The sequence below is a fragment of the Chiloscyllium punctatum genome, chromosome 49, assembly GCF_047496795.1.
Source record: "Chiloscyllium punctatum isolate Juve2018m chromosome 49, sChiPun1.3, whole genome shotgun sequence".
Lineage (NCBI taxonomy): Eukaryota > Metazoa > Chordata > Chondrichthyes > Orectolobiformes > Hemiscylliidae > Chiloscyllium > Chiloscyllium punctatum.
The window spans coordinates 26022080-26042155 of NC_092787.1; the positions used below are offsets into that span (position 1 = coordinate 26022080).

General features: G+C 53.2%; 1 protein-coding gene across 1 annotated transcript in view; it reads right to left on the reverse strand.

The window, feature by feature from the left end:
* Nucleotides 1–20076, reverse strand: part of LOC140469256 (laminin subunit gamma-3-like) — a 107229-nt gene that overhangs the window by 65073 nt on the left and 22080 nt on the right. The window contains 5 exon segments of the mRNA XM_072565592.1: nt 3906–4042; nt 11207–11305; nt 12245–12362; nt 14111–14299; nt 16462–16628. Of these exon segments, the coding sequence (XP_072421693.1) occupies nt 3906–4042; nt 11207–11305; nt 12245–12362; nt 14111–14299; nt 16462–16628 (710 nt within the window).

The window sequence follows — 20076 nt, forward strand, 5'->3', positions numbered from 1 at the left end:
ATTGGACAGTATCTCGGTGTACTGAGTGTGACCCCAGGGTGAGATCAGCTTTACTACCATCAAATCAAACTGAGAACAGCCCGAGCTCAGTGGGCAGGGCCTAGGCACCTGGGCTCGAAAGGTATTGGAGAGAAATTTGAGGTCAGAGGTACCAGAGCAGTGCTGAAGGAATTCCACATTGTCAGAGGGTCAGTGCTGAGGGAGTGGACACTGTCAGAGGGTCAGTGCTGAGGGAGTGGACACTGTCAGAGGGTCAGTGCTGAGGGAGTGGACACTGTCAGAGGTTCAGTGCTGAGGGAGTGGACACTGTCAGAGGGTCAGTGCTGAGGGAGTGCCGCACTGTCGGAGGGTCAGTGCTGAGGGAGTGCCGCACTGTCACAGGGTCAGTGCTGAGGGAGTGGACACTGTCAGAGGGTCAGTGCTGAGGGAGTGGACACTGTCAGAGGTTCAGTGCTGAGGGAGTGGACACTGTCGGAGGGTCAGTGCTGAGGGAGTGGACACTGTCGGAGGGTCAGTGCTGAGGGAGTGCCGCACTGTCGGAGGGTCAGTGCTGAGGGAGTGGACACTGTCGGAGGGTCAGTGCTGAGGGAGTGGACACTGTCGGAGGGTCAGTGCTGAGGGAATGCTGCACTGTCGGAGGGTCAGTGCTGAGGGAGTGGACACTGTCGGAGGGTCAGTGCTGAGGGAGTGGACACTGTCGGAGGGTCAGTGCTGAGGGAGTGCCGCACTGTCGGAGGGTCAGTGCTGAGGGAGTGCCGCACTGTCGGAGGGTCAGTGCTGAGGGAGTGCCGCACTGTCGGAGGGTCAGTGCTGAGGGAGTGCTGCACTGTCGGAGGGTCAGTGCTGAGGGAGTGGACACTGTCGGAGGGTCAGTGCTGAGGGAGTGCCGCACTGTCAGAGGGTCAGTGCTGAGGGAGTGCCGCACTGTCAGAGGGTCAGTGCTAAGGGAGTGGACACTGTCAGAGGGTCAGTGCTCAGGGAGTGGACTCTGTCAGAGGGTCAGTGCTGAGGGAGTGCCGCACTGTCAGAGGGTCAGTGCTGAGGGAGTGGACACTGTCAGAGGGTCAGTGCTGAGGGAGTGCCGCACTGTCACAGGGTCAGTGCTGAGGGAGTGCCGCACTGTCGGAGGGTCAGTGCTGAGGGAGTGCCGCACTGTCGGAGGATCAGTGCTGAGGGAGTGGACACTGTCGGAGGGTCAGTGCTGAGGGAGTGGACACTGTCAGAGGGTCAGTGCTGAGGGAGTGGACACTGTCGGAGGGTCAGTGCTGAGGGAGTGGACACTGTCGGAGGGTCAGTGCTGAGGGAGTGCCGCACTGTCGGAGGGTCAGTGCTGAGGGAGTGCCGCACTGTCGGAGGGTCAGTGCTGAGGGAGTGCCGCACAGTCGGAGGGTCAGTGCTGAGGGAGTGCTGCACTGTCGGAGGGTCAGTGCTGAGGGAGTGGACACTGTCGGAGGGTCAGTGCTGAGGGAGTGGACACTGTCGGAGGGTCAGTGCTGAGGGAGTGCCGCACTGTCAGAGGGTCAGTGCTGAGGGAGTGCCGCACTGTCGGAGGGTCAGTGCTGAGGGAGTGGACTCTGTCGGAGGGTCAGTGCTGAGGGAGTGGACACTGTCAGAGGGTCAGTGCTGAGGGAGTGCCGCACTGTCAGAGGGTCAGTGCTGAGGGAGTGGACACTGTCAGAGGGTCAGTGCTGAGGGAGTGCCGCACTGTCGGAGGGTCAGTGCTGAGGGAGTGGACACTGTCACAGGGTCAGTGCTGAGGGAGTGCCGCACTGTCGGAGGGTCAGTGCTGAGGGAGTGGACACTGTCAGAGGGTCAGTGCTGAGGGATTGCCGCACTGTCAGAGGGTCAGTGCTGAGGGAGTGGACACTGTCAGAGGGTCAGTGCTGAGGGAGTGCCGCACTGTCGGAGGGTCAGTGCTGAGGGAGTGCTGCACTGTCGGAGGGTCAGTGCTGAGGGAGTGCCGCACTGTCGGAGGGTCAGTGCTGAGGGAGTGCTGCACTGTCGGAGGGACTGCGCTGAGGGAGTGCCGCACTGTCGGAGGGTCAGTGCTGAGGGAGTGCCGCACTGTCGGAGGGTCAGTGCTGAGGGAGTGGACACTGTCGGAGGGTCAGTGCTGAGGGAGTGGACACTGTCGGAGGGTCAGTGCTGAGGGAATGCTGCACTGTCGGAGGGTCAGTGCTGAGGGAGTGGACACTGTCGGAGGGTCAGTGCTGAGGGAGTGGACACTGTCGGAGGGTCAGTGCTGAGGGAGTGCCGCACTGTCGGAGGGTCAGTGCTGAGGGAGTGCCGCACTGTCGGAGGGTCAGTGCTGAGGGAGTGCCGCACTGTCGGAGGGTCAGTGCTGAGGGAGTGCTGCACTGTCGGAGGGTCAGTGCTGAGGGAGTGGACACTGTCAGAGGGTCAGTGCTGAGGGAGTGGACACTGTCGGAGGGTCAGTGCTGAGGGAGTGCCGCACTGTCAGAGGGTCAGTGCTGAGGGAGTGCCGCACTGTCAGAGGGTCAGTGCTGAGGGAGTGGACACTGTCAGAGGGTCAGTGCTGAGGGAGTGGACTCTGTCAGAGGGTCAGTGCTGAGGGAGTGCCGCACTGTCAGAGGGTCAGTGCTGAGGGAGTGGACACTGTCAGAGGGTCAGTGCTGAGGGAGTGCCGCACTGTCACAGGGTCAGTGCTGAGGGAGTGCCGCACTGTCGGAGGGTCAGTGCTGAGGGAGTGCCGCACTGTCGGAGGATCAGTGCTGAGGGAGTGGACACTGTCGGAGGATCAGTGCTGAGGGAGTGGACACTGTCGGAGGGTCAGTGCTGAGGGAGTGGACACTGTCAGAGGGTCAGTGCTGAGGGAGTGGACACTGTCGGAGGGTCAGTGCTGAGGGAGTGGACACTGTCGGAGGGTCAGTGCTGAGGGAGTGCCGCACTGTCGGAGGGTCAGTGCTGAGGGAGTGCCGCACTGTCGGAGGGTCAGTGCTGAGGGAGTGCCGCACAGTCGGAGGGTCAGTGCTGAGGGAGTGCTGCACTGTCGGAGGGTCAGTGCTGAGGGAGTGGACACTGTCAGAGGGTCAGTGCTGAGGGAGTGGACACTGTCGGAGGGTCAGTGCTGAGGGAGTGCCGCACTGTCAGAGGGTCAGTGCTGAGGGAGTGCCGCACTGTCGGAGGGTCAGTGCTGAGGGAGTGGACTCTGTCGGAGGGTCAGTGCTGAGGGAGTGGACACTGTCAGAGGGTCAGTGCTGAGGGAGTGCCGCACTGTCAGAGGGTCAGTGCTGAGGGAGTGGACACTGTCAGAGGGTCAGTGCTGAGGGAGTGCCGCACTGTCGGAGGGTCAGTGCTGAGGGAGTGGACACTGTCACAGGGTCAGTGCTGAGGGAGTGCCGCACTGTCGGAGGGTCAGTGCTGAGGGAGTGGACACTGTCAGAGGGTCAGTGCTGAGGGATTGCCGCACTGTCAGAGGGTCAGTGCTGAGGGAGTGGACACTGTCAGAGGGTCAGTGCTGAGGGAGTGCCGCACTGTCGGAGGGTCAGTGCTGAGGGAGTGCTGCACTGTCGGAGGGTCAGTGCTGAGGGAGTGCCGCACTGTCGGAGGGTCAGTGCTGAGGGAGTGCTGCACTGTCGGAGGGACTGCGCTGAGGGAGTGCCGCACTGTCGGAGGGTCAGTGCTGAGGGAGTGCCGCACTGTCGGAGGGTCAGTGCTGAGGGAGTGCCGCACTGTCGGAGGGACTGCGCTGAGGGAGTGCCGCACTGTCGGAGGGCCAGTGCTGAGGGAGTGCTGCACTGTTGGAGAGGCTTCCCTTGTGCAATGAGTTATGAAGCCCCTAGAGGGCAGAGTGCTACCACTGATCCAAGTGGACACTGACAAACATCCCCGATCTCACCCATTGGTATGACTCTGCCGTTGCTGTGTAGAAGAGGGTAGGGTACCTTGTTGAAAGCTGGAGACGATATGATGAACAGCAAAGTGGGAGGCTGATGTACAGGCTGCTGAGTGACTGTAACAGAAGCAGTGCCTGCAGCCGTCAGAGTTGTGAGTTTGCAAATTGAACGTTCCTGACTTGCATCTGATCAAACAAAATACAGGATTATTGCAGATTTCAGAAAAAACATCAGATTTTATGTCAATTTTCCAATTCGATACCAATCACTTCACACAGGGAAAGCAGCATGGGCTCTGCTTCAAACAGAATATCAACCATACAGTCACTCGATGCTGTCAACGCTCAGAGTCAGACTGTCTTTTATCATCACTCCTCACCTGGAGTGGATACTTTTGAAGGTGTTTAGAAGGGAGTGGCCAAATTATTGCTCATTGTGTAAAAGATTATTAACTGCCAAATGTTTTTAAATGGGATTTGTTACATTCGCAGACTACTCCTCATTTTTACTGGAAGTTGCAATGGTGAGCTACAGTCCGTGTGCTGTGTGTCCGTGAGCTGTGTGTCCGTGAGCTGTGTCCGTGTGCTGTGTCCGTGTGCTGTGTGTCCGTGAGCTGTGTCCGTGTGCTGTGTGTCCGTGAGCTGTGTGTCCGTGAGCTGTGTGTCTGTGAGCTGTGTGTCCGTGAGCTGTGTGTCCGTGAGCTGTGTGTCCGTGTGCTGTGTGTCTGTGAGCAGTGTGTCCGTGAGCTGTGTGTCCGTGTGCTGTGTGTCCGTGAGCTGTGTGTCCGTGAGCAGTGTCCGTGTGCTGTGTCCGTGTGCTGTGTGTCCGTGAGCTGTGTCCGTGTGCTGTGTGTCCGTGAGCTGTGTGTCCGTGAGCTGTGTGTCTGTGAGCTGTGTGTCCGTGAGCTGTGTGTCCGTGAGCTGTGTGTCCGTGTGCTGTGTGTCTGTGAGCAGTGTGTCCGTGAGCTGTGTGTCCGTGAGCAGTGTGTCCGTGAGCTGTGTGTCCGTGAGCAGTGTGTCCGTGTGCTGTGTGTCTGTGAGCTGTGTCCGTGTGCTGTGTGTCCGTGAGCTGTGTGTCCGTGTGCTGTGTGTCTGTGAGCTGTGTGTCCGTGAGCTGTGTGTCCGTGAGCTGTGTGTCCGTGAGCTGTGTGTCCGTGTGCTGTGTGTCCGTGAGCTGTGTGTCCGTGTGCTGTGTGTCCGTGAGCTGTGTGTCCGTGAGCTGTGTGTCCGTGTGCTGTGTGTCCGTGAGCTGTGTGTCCGTGAGCTGTGTGTCCGTGTGCTGTGTGTCCGTGAGCTGTGTGTCCGTGTGCTGTGTGTCCGTGAGCTGTGTGTCCGTGAGCTGTGTGTCCGTGTGCTGTGTGTCCGTGTGCTGTGTGTCCGTGAGCTGTGTGTCCGTGAGCTGTGTGTCCGTGAGCTGTGTGTCCGTGAGCTGTGTCTCCATGTGCTGTGTGTCTGTGAGCTGTGTGTCCGTGTGCTGTGTGTCCATGAGCTGTGTGTCCGTGTGCTGTGTGTCCGTGTGCTGTGTGTCCGTGAGCTGTGTGTCTGTGTGCTGCGTGTCCGTGAGCTGTGTGTCCGTGAGCTGTGTCTCCATGTGCTGTGTGTCTGTGAGCTGTGTGTCCATGAGCTGTGTGTCCGTGAGCTGTGTGTCCGTGAGCTGTGTGTCCGTGTGCTGTGTGTCCGTGTGCTGTGTGTCCGTGAGCGGTGTCTCCATGTGCTGTGTGTCTGTGAGCTGTGTGTCCGTGTGCTGTGTGTCTGTGTCCGTGTCCGTGAGCTGTGTGTCCGTGTGCTGTGTGTCTGTGTCCGTGTGCTGTGTGTCCGTGTGCTGTGTGTCCGTGTGCTGTGTGTCCGTGAGCTGTGTGTCTGTGTCCGTGTGCTGTGTGTCCGTGTGCTGTGTGTCCGTGAGCTGTGTGTCTGTGTCCGTGAGCTGTGTGTCCGTGTGCTGTGTGTCTGTGTATCCGTGTGCTGTGTGTCTGTGTCCGTGTGCTGTGTGTCCGTGTGCTGTGTGTCCGTGAGCTGTGTGTCTGTGTCCGTGTGCTGTGTGTCCGTGTGCTGTGTGTCCGTGAGCTGTGTGTCCGTGTGCTGTGTGTCCGTGAGCTGTGTCTCCATGTGCTGTGTGTCCGTGTGCTGTGTGTCCGTGAGCTGTGTGTCCGTGTGCTGTGTGTCCGTGTGCTGTGTGTCTGTGAGCTGTGTCTCCATGTGCTGTGTCTCCATGTGCTGTGTGTCTGTGAGCTGTGTGTCCGTGTGCTGTGTGTCCGTGAGCTGTGTGTCCGTGAGCTGTGTGTCCGTGAGCTGTGTGTCCGTGTGCTGTGTGTCCGTGTGCTGTGTGTCTGTGTCCGTGTATCCGTGTGCTGTGTGTCTGTGTCCGTGTGCTGTGTGTCCGTGTGCTGTGTGTCTGTGTATCCGTGTGCTGTGTGTCTGTGTCCGTGTGCTGTGTGTCCGTGAGCTGTGTGTCTGTGTCCGTGTGCTGTGTGTCCGTGTGCTGTGTGTCTGTGTATCCGTGTGCTGTGTGTCTGTGTCCGTGTGCTGTGTGTCCGTGAGCTGTGTGTCCGTGTGCTGTGTGTCTGTGTCCGTGAGCTGTGTGTCCGTGTGCTGTGTGTCTGTGTCCATGTGCTGTGTGTCCGTGTGCTGTGTGTCCGTGAGCTGTGTGTCTGTGTCCGTGTGCTGTGTGTCCGTGTGCTGTGTGTCCGTGAGCTGTGTGTCTGTGTCCGTGAGCTGTGTGTCCGTGTGCTGTGTGTCTGTGTATCCGTGTGCTGTGTGTCTGTGTCCGTGTGCTGTGTGTCCGTGTCCGTGTGCTGTGTGTCCGTGTGCTGTGTGTCCGTGAGCTGTGTGTCTGTGTCCGTGTGCTGTGTGTCCGTGTGCTGTGTGTCCGTGGGCTGTGTGTCCGTGGGCTGTGTGTCCGTGGGCTGTGTGTCCGTGGGCTGTGTGTCCGTGGGCTGTGTGTCCGTGGGCTGTGTGTCCGTGAGCTGTGTGTCCGTGAGCTGTGTGTCCGTGAGCTGTGTGTCCGTGTGCTGTGTCCGTGTGCTGTGTGTCCATGAGCTGTGTGTCCGTGTGCTGTGTGTCCGTGAGCTGTGTGTCCGTGTGCTGTGTGTCCGTGTGCTGTGTGTCCGTGAGCTGTGTGTCCGTGAGCTGTGTGTCCGTGTGCTGTGTGTCCGTGAGCTGTGTGTCCGTGAGCTGTGTGTCCGTGTGCTGTGTGTCCGTGTGCTGTGTGTCCGTGTGCTGTGTGTCCGTGTGCTGTGTGTCCGTGTGTCTGTGTGTCCGTGTGCTGTGTGTCCGTGTTCTGTGTGTCCGTGTTCTGTGTGTCTGTGTGTTGTGTGTCCGTGTTCTGTGTGTCTGTGTGTTGTGTGTCCGTGTGCTGTGTGTCTGGGTGTCTATGAGCTGTGTGTCTGTGAGCTGTGTCCGTGTGCTTTGTCTGTGTGCTGTGTATCCGTGTGCTGTGTCCGTGTGCTATGTGTCTGTGAGCTGTGTGTCCGTGTGCTGTGTGTCCGTGTTCTGTGTGTCCATGTTCTGTGTGTCTGTGTGTTGTGTGTCCGTGTGCTGTGTGTCTGTGTGCTGTGTGTCCGTGAGCTGTGGGTCTGTGTCCATGTGCCTGTGTGCTGTGTCTGTGAGCTGTGTGTCTGTGAGCTGTATGTCTGTGTTTTGTGTGTCCATGTGCTGTGTGTTGTGTCTATATACTGTGTGTCTGTGAGCTGTATGTCTGTGTCTCTGTGTGCAGTGTCTGAGTGTCTGTGAGCTGTGTGTCTGTGTGCTGTGTGTCCGTGAGCTGTGTGTCTGTGTCCGTGTGCTGTGTGTCCGTGTGCTGTGTGTCCGTGGGCTGTGTGTCCGTGGGCTGTGTGTCCGTGAGCTGTGTGTCCGTGGGCTGTGTGTCCGTGGGCTGTGTGTCCGTGGGCTGTGTGTCCGTGGGCTGTGTGTCCGTGAGCTGTGTGTCCGTGAGCTGTGTGTCCGTGAGCTGTGTGTCCGTGTGCTGTGTCCGTGTGCTGTGTGTCCATGAGCTGTGTGTCCGTGTGCTGTGTGTCCGTGAGCTGTGTGTCCGTGTGCTGTGTGTCCGTGTGCTGTGTGTCCGTGAGCTGTGTGTCCGTGAGCTGTGTGTCCGTGAGCTGTGTGTCCGTGTGCTGTGTGTCCGTGAGCTGTGTGTCCGTGAGCTGTGTGTCCGTGTGCTGTGTGTCCGTGTGCTGTGTGTCCGTGTGCTGTGTGTCCGTGTGCTGTGTGTCCGTGTGCTGTGTGTCCGTGTGTCTGTGTGTCCGTGTGCTGTGTGTCCGTGTGCTGTGTGTCCGTGTTCTGTGTGTCCGTGTTCTGTGTGTCTGTGTGTTGTGTGTCCGTGTTCTGTGTGTCTGTGTGTTGTGTGTCCGTGTGCTGTGTGTCTGGGTGTCTATGAGCTGTGTGTCTGTGAGCTGTGTCCGTGTGCTTTGTCTGTGTGCTGTGTATCCGTGTGCTGTGTCCGTGTGCTATGTGTCTGTGAGCTGTGTGTCCGTGTGCTGTGTGTCCGTGTTCTGTGTGTCCATGTTCTGTGTGTCCGTGTGCTGTGTGTCTGTGTGCTGTGTGTCCGTGAGCTGTGGGTCTGTGTCCATGTGCCTGTGTGCTGTGTCTGTGAGCTGTGTGTCTGTGAGCTGTATGTCTGTGTTTTGTGTGTCCATGTGCTGTGTGTTGTGTCTATATACTGTGTGTCTGTGAGCTGTATGTCTGTGTCTCTGTGTGCAGTGTCTGAGTGTCTGTGAGCTGTGTGTCTGTGTGCTGTGTGTCCGTGTGCTGTGTGTCCGTGTGCTGTGTGTCTGGGTGTCTGTGTGTTGTGTGTCCGTGTGCTGTGTGTCTGTGTGTTGTGTGTCCGTGAGCTGTGTGTCCGTGAGCTGTGGGTCTGTGTCCATGTGCCTGTGTGCTGTGTCTGTGAGCTGTGTGTCTGTGAGCTGTATGTCTGTGTTTTGTGTGTCCATGTGCTGTGTGTTGTGTCTATATACTGTGTGTCTGTGAGCTGTATGTCTGTGTCTCTGTGTACAGTGTCTGAGTGTCTGTGAGCTGTGTGTCTGTGTGCTGTGTGTTTGTGTCCGTGTGCAGTGTGTGTGTGCTTTGTGTCTGTGTGTCTGATGCTGTGAGTCTGTGTGTGTGTGCTGTGTCTGTGTGCCTGTGCGTGTGTGTCTGTGTGACTGTGTGCTATGTCTGTATGCTCTGTGTCTGTGTCCGTGTGCTGTCTTTGTGTCTGTGCTGTTTCTGTGTATGTGTCTGTGTCTGTGTGCTATGTGCTGTGTCTATGTATCTGTGTGTGTGTGTGTGCGCTATGTGCTGTGTCTGTGTGCCTGTGTGTGCGTGTGTGCTGTGTCTGTGTGCTGTGTCTGTGTATCTGTGTTGTCTGTGTGTCTGTGCCTGTGTGCTGGCCCACAATGCCCTTAGGGTGGGGATTCCAGGATTGTGACCCAGTGACAGTGAAGGAACGATGATACATTTCCAAGTCAGGATGGTGAAGGGCTTGGAGGGGAACTTGGAGGTGGTGTTCCCATGTATCTGCTGCCCTTGTCCTTCTAGATTGAAGTGGTCGTGGGTTTGGAAGGCGCTGTGTGAGGATGTTTGGTGAATTTCTGCAGCGCATCTTGTAGATGGTACACACTGCTGTTACTGAGCGCCGGTGGTGGAGGGAGTGGGTGTTTGTGGATGTGGTGCCAATCATGCAGTCTGCTTTGTCCTGGATGGTGTCAAGCTTCTTGAGTCTTGTTGGAGCTGAATTGATCCAGACAAATGGGGAGTATATTCCCTCACACTCCTGACCTGTGCCTTGTGGATGGTGGACGGGCTTTGGGGAAGGGGTGTTGGGATCGTTAACAGCTGACAATCAACATTCTCTCAACGCTGTGCAGCTTCCACCCTGGAGTCGTCTCCCCTCCACACAGACGCCCACACAGATACACAAACACACGCCCACACAGATACACCCCCCACACAGACATATACACAGGCACCCACACAGATACACCCCCCCACACAGACATATACACACAGACACCCACACAGATACACCCCCCCACACAGACATATACACACAGACACCCACACAGATACACCCCCCCACACAGACATCTACACAGACACCCACACAGATACACAAACACACGCCCACACAGATACACCCCCCACACAGACGCCCACACAGATACACAAACACACGCCCACACAGATACACCCCCCACACAGACGCCCACACAGATACACAAACACACGCCCACACAGATACACCCCCCACACAGACGCCCACACAGATACACAAACACACGCCCACACAGATACACCCCCCACACAGACGCCCACACAGATACACAAACACACGCCCACACAGATACACCCCCCACACAGACATCTACACAGACACCCACACAGATACACCCCCCCACACAGACATCTACACAGACACCCACACAGATACACAAACACACGCCCACACAGATACACCCCCCCAAACAGAGATATACACAGACACCCACACAGACACCCCCACACAGACATATACACAGACACCCACACAGATACACACCCAACCCCCCCCCCCCCCCCCCCCCCCCCACCCCACACACACACACAGCTGTAGATGCTGGGTCACCGTGGCAGCTTCAGTTTCTCCAGACACTGCTGCAGACAGACCTCACAGACCCACCCAGCGACTGAAGCAATTAGAAGGATCGCAGACAGGACTGTGTTTCTGACTGTTGTGATTACTGTAACTAATTATCCATTTGGGAAGAACAGTATCATCTGAGAGGTCAGTTGTGAGGTTTCCGGTCTGCACTGATCTTCCAAACTGTGCAGAAACGGCTCAAAGATTGCTCATTAAACAAACTTTGTTCACAAAGGTATCTTCAACATACATTCAGACACAGGGACCTCTCCTGTGCAGGGGACAGGAACCTACCCAGGCTTTACATCTGTTTTGAGTTAAACTAAAACATAGTGGGGACAATGGGTTCCTGACACAATGTCCAGGGCAATGCCTCAGCCAAAGTCTACTTGTCAACCAATCAGCAGCAGTTACTTGTATGATCCAAATTGTTTTACCCTTTGGAATTTGGCATTCTTGCTGGTGTCCTGATGAATGCAGGATGCAAACCTGCTGCTTTTCAATATCTCCCAAGTTCTGTCCTTCCAAGAGACAAACATTCAAACATGAAAAATCAGCCGACAACACGAAACAATGCAGGATAATCAGTCAACAAGGACCTATTCCAGCTCTTTCATTACGTTATGGGATGTGATTCCTCTAGGATCCCACTAATCTCTAGCAAATACATTGATTCACTTGTTCCAAGCTGAGTGGCTTGGGGTGTTTTTGGGGGGTAATCTTTCTGAACAGGGGTTTACCGTCTCTGACTGACTGACCTGTGACACAGGGCTCCCTCCACATTCCGCTTGCAGGTACACTCTCCATTGGTTGGGTCACAGTCACCAATACTGCCTTCAGGATGACACCCACACTTTCTGAAAAGAGACCACTTTTACTGGGTGCCATTGACAGACTGACCGCTCTGGTGTAGCCCGTTCCCACGGAACATTCTCTCCCCATTATGTTCCAGTTAACACGAGGCTCTCTGGTCTAGAACACTCCCCCGCCAAATTAAAACTGGGCTGCAGCATGTGGTGAGGGTGAGGAAGGGGCAGTGGGGCCAACTCAATGGCTCTTTCAAAGAGCTGACACAAGCATGATGGGCCAAATGGCCTCTTTCTGCACAGGGGGAGGGGAGATGACCATGGACTGTACCATTGAATAATGGGGGTGGGGAGAGAGAAAAAAAACCCATGGACTATACCACTGAAGGTGGGGAGGGGGAAACGATGAATTGTACCACTGAAGGTTTGGTGGGTTTGGTGGGGGAGGGGGGGGGGGTGAGGTGGGAGTTAATCATGTACCACTGAAGGGAGGGTGGAAGGGGGAGGGCTGCAGGCTCTGGCCTGTACCATTCAAGGTGGGGGTAGGGGAGATCACCAAGGACTGTACCACTGAAGGGGGGGGGGGGGGGGGGAAAATAACATGGATTGTACCTTTCAAGGTGGGGAAAGGGGAGATAACTAAGGACTGCACCACTGAAGTACAGGAGGGGAGATGACTGTGGACTGTACCATTGATGGTGTGAAAGGGGTTGGGTACATGGAAAAAGGAGAAAAGTTTGAAGGCAGATTGAGATGCTGTGGTTTGGAATGTTCTGCTTTAAACAGCAACGGGAAAAAAAAACTGAACCTGGAACTTTCCAAAGGGGATCTGGATAAACTGTCAAATTGAATAGGAAAAAATTGCAGTGCTCTGGGGAAAGAGTGGGAGGGAATTGGACAGCCCGTTTAAGGAATGTGGTACAGATACTTTGGGCAGAATAGGCTCCTTTTGTGCTCTCACCTTGTCCTTTACCAATACAACCACCTTACCTGCAGCCTCCCTCCGACAGAGAGTGATAGCCCTTTTGGCACTGGTCACATTTCTTCCCCGTGACAGTTGCTTTACAGACACAATCTCCATTGTGGTCACATTGTAAACTCAGTGACCCTGTGGGTGCAAGGAACACAGCGTGAGAGTTACACTCCCCAGCCCAATGCAACACGGCACTCATTGTTCACCCTCAACAGTTACACCCTCCACACCGCATGTCCACACCTTCTCCACACCTATCCAGTCAAACCTTTCTAGAGAAAGAGTCTGTCAGGGCCTCAGAGATTCAAAGTGCTTTTCCTTGGATGGTGATGGTGAGCACGAGGGGGCATAGCTTTAAATTGAGGGGTGTTAGATATAGGACAGATGTCAGAGGTAGTTTCTTTACTCATTGAGTAGTAGGGGCCTGCAACAGTAGTAGACTCACCAAATTTAAGGGCATTTAAATGGCCATTGGATAGACATAAGGATGACAATGGAATAGTGTAGGATAAATGGACTTCAGATTGGTTTTACAGGTCAGCGCAACATCGAGGGCCTGTATTGCGCTGTAATGTTCTATGAATGTTCATTCATATAATGGAGCGAGAGCGAGAGAGAGAAAAGGAGGGATTTACAATGTGCTGAGAATCCCGACCATGAAGGTTAGTGAATATTCCGGGAACTGAAATGGACGGTAGAGAGACAGGCCAGCTTCAGGTGAACCTCTGCTCACATCCCCTTTGTTTCATCCATCACCCGACCTGTTCCCTTGCTTTAGAACATAGAACATAGAACAATACAGTGCAGAACAGGCCCTTCGGCCCTCAATGTTGGGTCGACCTGTGAACTATTCTCAGCTCGTCCCCCTACACTATCCCAAACGCATCCATGTGCTTATCTAAGGATTGTTTAAATCTTCCTAATGTGGCTGAGTTATGTCCTCATGTCTTTATCCAGCCTTCAGTGTTCACCTCTGATTGCGAGTCCCACCCTCTCACTATCTCTGGGTATCAGTTTCCAGGATTCCCTGTTTGATTAATTAGTGACTGCCTCATGGCACCAGGGACCCAGGTTCGATTCCAGTCTCGGGTGTCTGTATATGTGGAATTTGCACATTCTCCCCATGTCTGCGTGGGTTTCCTCCGGGTGCTCCGGTTTCATGGGATCGCTATGGTGGGAAGCAGGCCATTCTGGCCATCAAGTCCACACCAACCCTCTGAATAGCATCCCATCCTGACCCATCCCAGTACCCCCATATTTCCCATGGCTAACCCACCTAACCTGCACATTCCCCTGGACAATTTACCCATGGCCAATTCACCTGGCCTGCACATCTTTGGACTGTGGGAGGGAACCAGTGCACCCAGAGGAAACCCACGCTGACACAGGGAGAGAGTGCAAACTCCACACAGACAGTCGCCCGAGGCTGGAATCGAACCTGGGTCCCTGGCACCGTGAGGCAGCAGTGCTAACCACTGAGCCACCATGCCATCCATCCCACAACCCAAAAATGTGCAGGTTTGGATGGATTGGCCAAGGGAAATGAGGGGTTATAGGGATAGGGTAGGGGGGTTTGAATGCTCTTCGGAGTGTCAGTGTGGACTGAATGGGCTGAATGGCCTTTTCCCACACTAGAGGGATTCTATATTCATGACCTTCAGGTCTGGAGAAAGGGTCTGTCAAAGCCTTGGAGCTAAATGCATCTTGATGTATCCTCCCAGCACCCAGAATTCAAACTCCAACATTCCTCCTCCCAATCCGAAATCCCTCATTGGCTCTTCCAGTTCAGGCCCACCTGGGATTGGAATATTTCAATTCCCTCCCCCGAACCCACCCCCCGGTCCCCTCTGGACATCTCTGGGACTGAGTTACCCGACACTCACCCACAACGCTGCAGTTACACGGCTGGCACATCTCACCAGCGGTCCTTCTGTGGAAGTTCTCCTTGCATGTCTCGCAGTGGGATCCTGCTGTGTTATCCCTGCAGTTCAGGCACTGCCCCCCATGGCCAGTCCGACGGTACAGATCCATGTTGAAGATGCACTGCTCCGATTTCCCACTGCAGTTACAGGCTGGAGAGGAGGTAGGGGAACAACAGGCAGGGCCTAATCAATCAGTTCGTTCCCCCCACGCTCCCAATAACCGTGCTGACAAATACTTCCCGTTTGTCCCAAACTCCCATGGATGACAAAGGAGAGCCGTTTCCTGACTCTCAGCCTGAGGTGACAACACTGCCCCAGGATTACCCAGAATGCCCAGGGCCCTGTTCTAACTGGCTCCCCGCAATTTCACTTCTGTTTATTCATCGCAAAACGTTTAAAGTTCAGGAAAGGGCAGTTGGAATATTGCGTGCAATTCTGGTCTCCTTCCTATCAGAAAGATGTTGTGAAGCTTGAAAGGGTTCAGAAAAGATTTACAAGAATATTGCCAGGGTTGGAGGATCTGAGCTACAGGGAGAGGCTGAACAGGCTGGGGCTGTTTTCCCTGGAGCGTCAGAGGCTGAGGTGTGACCTTATAGAGGTTTACAAAATTATGAGGGGCATAGAAAGGATAAATAGACAAAGTCTTTTCCCTGGGGTTGGGGGAGTCCAGAACTAGAGGGCATAGGTTTAGGGTGAGAGGGGAAACATATAAAAGAGACCTAAGGTGCAACTTTTTCACACAGAGGGTGGTACGTGTATGGAATGAGCTGCCAGAGGAAGTGGTGGAGGCTGATACAGTTGCAACATTTAAGAGGCATTTGGATGGGTATATGAATAGGAAGGGTTTGGAGGGATATGGGCCGGGTGCTGGCAGGTGGGACTAGATTGGGTTGGGATTTCTGGCCAGCATGGACGGGTTGGACCGAAGGGTCTGTTTCCATGCTGTACATCTCTATGACACTATAACAGCTGAGGGAAATCCAATTAGCTTTCAGGCTGGAATGTACAGCAACATAGGCAACCAATGGTTGGAGAGGAAAGGTGGACCATTGAAGTGATCAAATCTCCAGAAAGCACCCAGAATTCACAACCCAGACAGCACAAAGACAGGTGGGGGAGCAGGCAGTGTCGAGGAGATGGGGAGGCTGCGGAAAGACTTGGGACAGGCTGGGAGAGTGGGCAGATGGAGAAGATTGCAGGGAAATGTGAAGTTACGCATTTTGGTAAGAAGAACAGAGGCAGAGGCTATTTTCGAAACAAGGAAAAGTTTTGGAAAATTGAAACAATAGGTCTTGGGATCCTGATTCAGGATTCCCTTCAGGTTGACATTTGGGTTCAGTTAGCAGTCGGGAAGGTAAGTGCAATGTTAGCATTAATTTCTAAAGGACTGGAATATAAGAGCAGGGATGTCCTGCTGAGGCTGTAGAAGGTTCTGGTCAGACTGGCATTTGGAATATTGTGAGCAGTTTTGTATCTAAGGAAGGATATGCTGGTGTTGGAGGGAGTCCTGACGAGGTCCACAACAATAATCCTGAGGATGAAGGGCTTATCATGTGAGGAGCAGCTGAGGACTCTAATGGGGTTTAGAAGGATTGGAAGGGGGGGGGGGGCGGAATCTGATTGAAAGCTACAGAATACTGAGGGGCCTGGAGAGAGTGGACGTGGAGAAGATGTTTCCATGAGCAGGAGAGACCTGAGGCCACAGTGAAGGGTCAACCCTTTAGAGGTTTGAGATGAGGAGGTCTGACCCTTTCTTCAGCCAGAGGGAGGGGAATCTGTGGGACTCATTGACACAGAGGGTCATGGAGGCCAAAACACTGAGTGTATTTAAGACAGAGGTAGGTTCTTGATGAGTAAGGGGATGAAAGATTACAGGGAGAAGGCAGGGGAATGGGGTGGAGAAACCTCTATTCCTGATGAAGGGCTTTTGCCCGAAACGTCGATTTTCCTGCTCCTCGGATGCTGCCTGAACTGCTGTGCTTTTCCAGCATCACTCTGATCTAGACTCTGGAGAAACATATCAGCCATGATCAAACAGTGCAGAAGATTCAATGGGCCGAAGGCCCTGATTCTGCTCCTGTTTGTTAACCCCTGATCCCTTTACTATGAATTTGTAGTGGGGGGTCTGATCAAGGTGTTGAAAAGGATTGACGGATTTGATTGTTTTCAATGCAGCAATATTATTTCATCCTGTCTGAAAGGGAGGTGATGAGGAATCTCAAAGGGCCAATATCCGGGACCCACTGACTAGGCAAAGCACACCAGGCTGACGGCACTCACCAACAAACAGAAGAGGACGCTGGGAAACTTACGGAGACATTCGTTGGCTGCCTCGGCAGATGCCCGTGCCCAGGGCCGGTCGTGGTAGAAGGGTTGGCACCTCTCACAGTCTATGCCCGACGTGCTGTGCTGACAGTCACACACCAACCTGCCCTGCCCGTTGGTCACACACTCACTGGCATGGCCATTACATTTACACCTGAGAACACAACCCAGTGACAATCAGAACCTGCATTTCGCTAGCACCTCTGGGTGTCCCTGAGGTGCTTCATGGCCAATGGAGACCAATGAAACGCAATCATCATTTTAATACAGGAAGCTTAGCAGCCTGTTTGTACACAGCAAGATGCCAGAATGTGATCACATCAGATTTTAATGATATTGGTTAAGGGACATTGGGTAAACTCCCTTTATATTCAAATCACACCCTGGAATCTTTCCCATCTCCTGATGGTGCAGTCCTCGCCTCAATTCATGCCTCATCCAAACAAAAAAGGCACCTCTGACAGTGCAGCACTCCTGCAGTACTGCTGTCGGATTATCACTCTGCATTACAGACTCAAGGCTTGATAGTTGAACTTACAATCAACAACAATTGACATTTATATGGTGCTTCTAATGTCAAAACAAAATCTGACACGGCGCCACGTAAGGAGATATTTAGTACAGGTGACCCAAATATTTATCAGAGCTTTTAAAGTTTTTAAGTAGTTTCTTAAAAGTGGGAAAGGAGGTGGAGTAGTGGAGATGTTTAGGAAGGGAATTGCACAGTTTAGGGTCTGGGTTGTCAACACCTGCGTAACAAACACTTTCCAGCTCCAAGACAAAAGGGCTAAACTCATTAAGGTTCACCATATATTATCACCATTTGGAAATTCAGATGTTAGAGGTAAATGGGTTTTTTATGGTTTCAGTTTTGTAAAAGAGATTTGAAGTTTCTTGTAAACGAAATCAGAGAGTCTTTTGGAGCAGGGAACGAAATACACTGTTTTCGAAAACAACATGAGGTTTAAGTTAAATACCTCAATCAGAAACTCGGGAATTAATTGCTAATGTTTATAATGCTGTGTCCTTCGAAAAACAGATCGTCAGACATCACGAGTAAATTGTATTCAGCATCAGGTTTCTGTTCAGAAGGACACTTCCATTTCAGTGTGATTTCGTAAGACTCTCCAGACTGTGAGAGTTTAGTTTAGAGATGTTTCTTAGCTGTCAGAACTAGCAAGACATCTCCAGGTCAAACAAGCTCTTATTGAACAGAGTTGGATTAAAGAGTGAATCATTTGGAAGAGTAAAACAAATCTCGATTAGATTAGATTCCCTACAGTATGGAGACAGGCCCTTCGGCCCAACAAGTCCACACCGCCCCGCAACCCACCCAGACCCATTCCCCTACATTTACCCCTTCACCTAACACTGTGGCAATTTAGCATAGCCAATTCACCTGACCTGCACATCTTTGGACTGTGGGAGGAAACCGGAGCACCCGGAGGAAACCCACGCAGACACGGGGAGAACGTGCAAACTCCACACAGTTGCCTGAGGCGGGAATTGAACCCGGGTCTCTGGCGCTGTGAGGCAGCAGTGCTAACCACTGTGCCACCGTGCTGCCCAAAAGGAATTGATTTTATCTTGGTGAGTGTCCAGGCTGGTTCAGAGATTCACTGGTTCACTGAGGCTGGTGGAACAGCCTGTAGAAATAAAAGGAATGCTGAGAGGCTACAGGACAATAATGCTGGGTTTTTTTTCCTGACCATGCTGCGACTAGATCTCAGGCCTGCAGAGGTAAACAGGAAGGGATGAAGTCTGTGAAAAGCAGATGATTTGTAAATTCTATTATCAGACAAACGTTTTGAAAACGTAAGCAAGAAAGATGAAGGAAAAGACAATGTTTATGATATGTTTAGCCAATCTTCTTTAACAGAAATGGAACAAATGGATTACACCAAACAACCTATTGAGATATTGAGCCAGAACCAATGAGATGAGATGTGCCTTTTAGAGAGATTTGTTCTGTCCTGTTTCTCTTGAAGAGAGTCATTGTAGCCCTAGTACCGAGGTGTCTGCTCCACGGAAAGCTGAGAAAATAGCTTTGGGGTTTTTAATAAAAGAAGTGTGAGTGGGTGGGGTCAGGCTCACACAGCCCCAGGGGTCTGAGGTTTTGCTTTCTGTTGTTGAAGTTGGGGTATTGGGGTTGAAGCTGCTACACACAGCTCTCTCTCTGCTGCTGCTGCTCGACTCACTCTGTCGGTGTTCCTTCCCCTGGACTGGGGGAGATCGCAAGTGAGGGAAATCAGGTTGGCCTTTGGCAAGGGTGTGTTTATGGGATGCTGCTCTATTGGAACAGTTGGTTATAGCAGTTAAATAAGATACTAGTTTGTTAAGTATTTCAATAAAGTTAAAGTTATGCCAATTCTTCTTGTTTGGTTTGTATTTTAACCACAGTGTCAGAATAAAGTGTGTTTTGCTTAAAGCCTAATGGTGTAGCCAATCGAATCACACCCCCTTAACACTTGCCTTCAAATAAAATAAAAGTTAGGGGCTAGGATTTCTCCTGGTATATTTTGAGGGGGTCGGTCTGATCCATAACACCAATAACCAAGTGTTATTATTTGAAAGACAAAGTCTGAATGAGAAATTGGAAACCATCTCAAGTACCACCCAATGAAGAATGACCAATCATTGAACATGTGGTGGTTCCATCTGAGAAAGTGTTATGATTGGCTCACAAAATCCCAATGGCAGCTCATTTTGGAGTTCAGAACACGGGCTAAAGTACTGAGTGGCCAGGACTATACATAGATTTGGTCAAATAGAGCCAACAGCTTATGGCGGGACCCCCCTGCATCGACTGAACCTACACCTTTGACTCTGATACTGGTTTGTGACTCCTGGTCCTTGCCATCCTGAATTCCTAATCTATCGCTTCACATGAAAATGCAATTTCCCTCCCCACCTCCTCCAGCTCAAACAACACCTTCACAGGAAACACCGACAATAAAATGTGGGCAGGAATGGGGCCGTGACTTCCAACAGTGGGAGGGAGGGAGAGAGGGAGAGGTAGTAAGAGAACAAGAGGGGGGAGGGAGAGGGAGAGAGCGGGGGAAGGGAGACAGCAGGAGGAAACGACAGAGGGAGGGAGAGGAAGTGAGACAGTGAGGGGGGAGGGAGAGCGCGGGGGAAAGATAGCAAGAGGGAGTGAGAGAGGGAGGGTGAGGGACTGAGAGGGACAGGGTGAGAGGCAGAGGGAGAGAGGGGAAGGGAGCAAGACGGAGTGAGACAGCAAGAGGGAGTGAAAGAAGGAGGGGGAGGGAGAGAGGGAGGAAGAGGGAGACAACTAGAGGGAGCAAGATGGAGTGAGAGAGGGAGAGTGAGGGGGAGGGAGAGAGGGAGAGTGAGGGGGAGGGAGAGGAGGTGAGAGAGCTGGAGAGGATGAAGTGGGAGGGCACATGAGGGAGTGAAACAGGGAAAGGGGTTGGGAATAGGAGGGAGAGAGAGTGAGAGAACGAGAAGGAGAGGGAGCAAAAAAAAAAGTGGGAGGGAAAGGGGAACGAGGCAGAGAGGAACAGAGGGAGAGTGAGAGAAGAACAAGATGGCGAGAGAAAGGGGAGTGAGAGAACGAGAGGGGTTGAGAGAATGAAATGGTG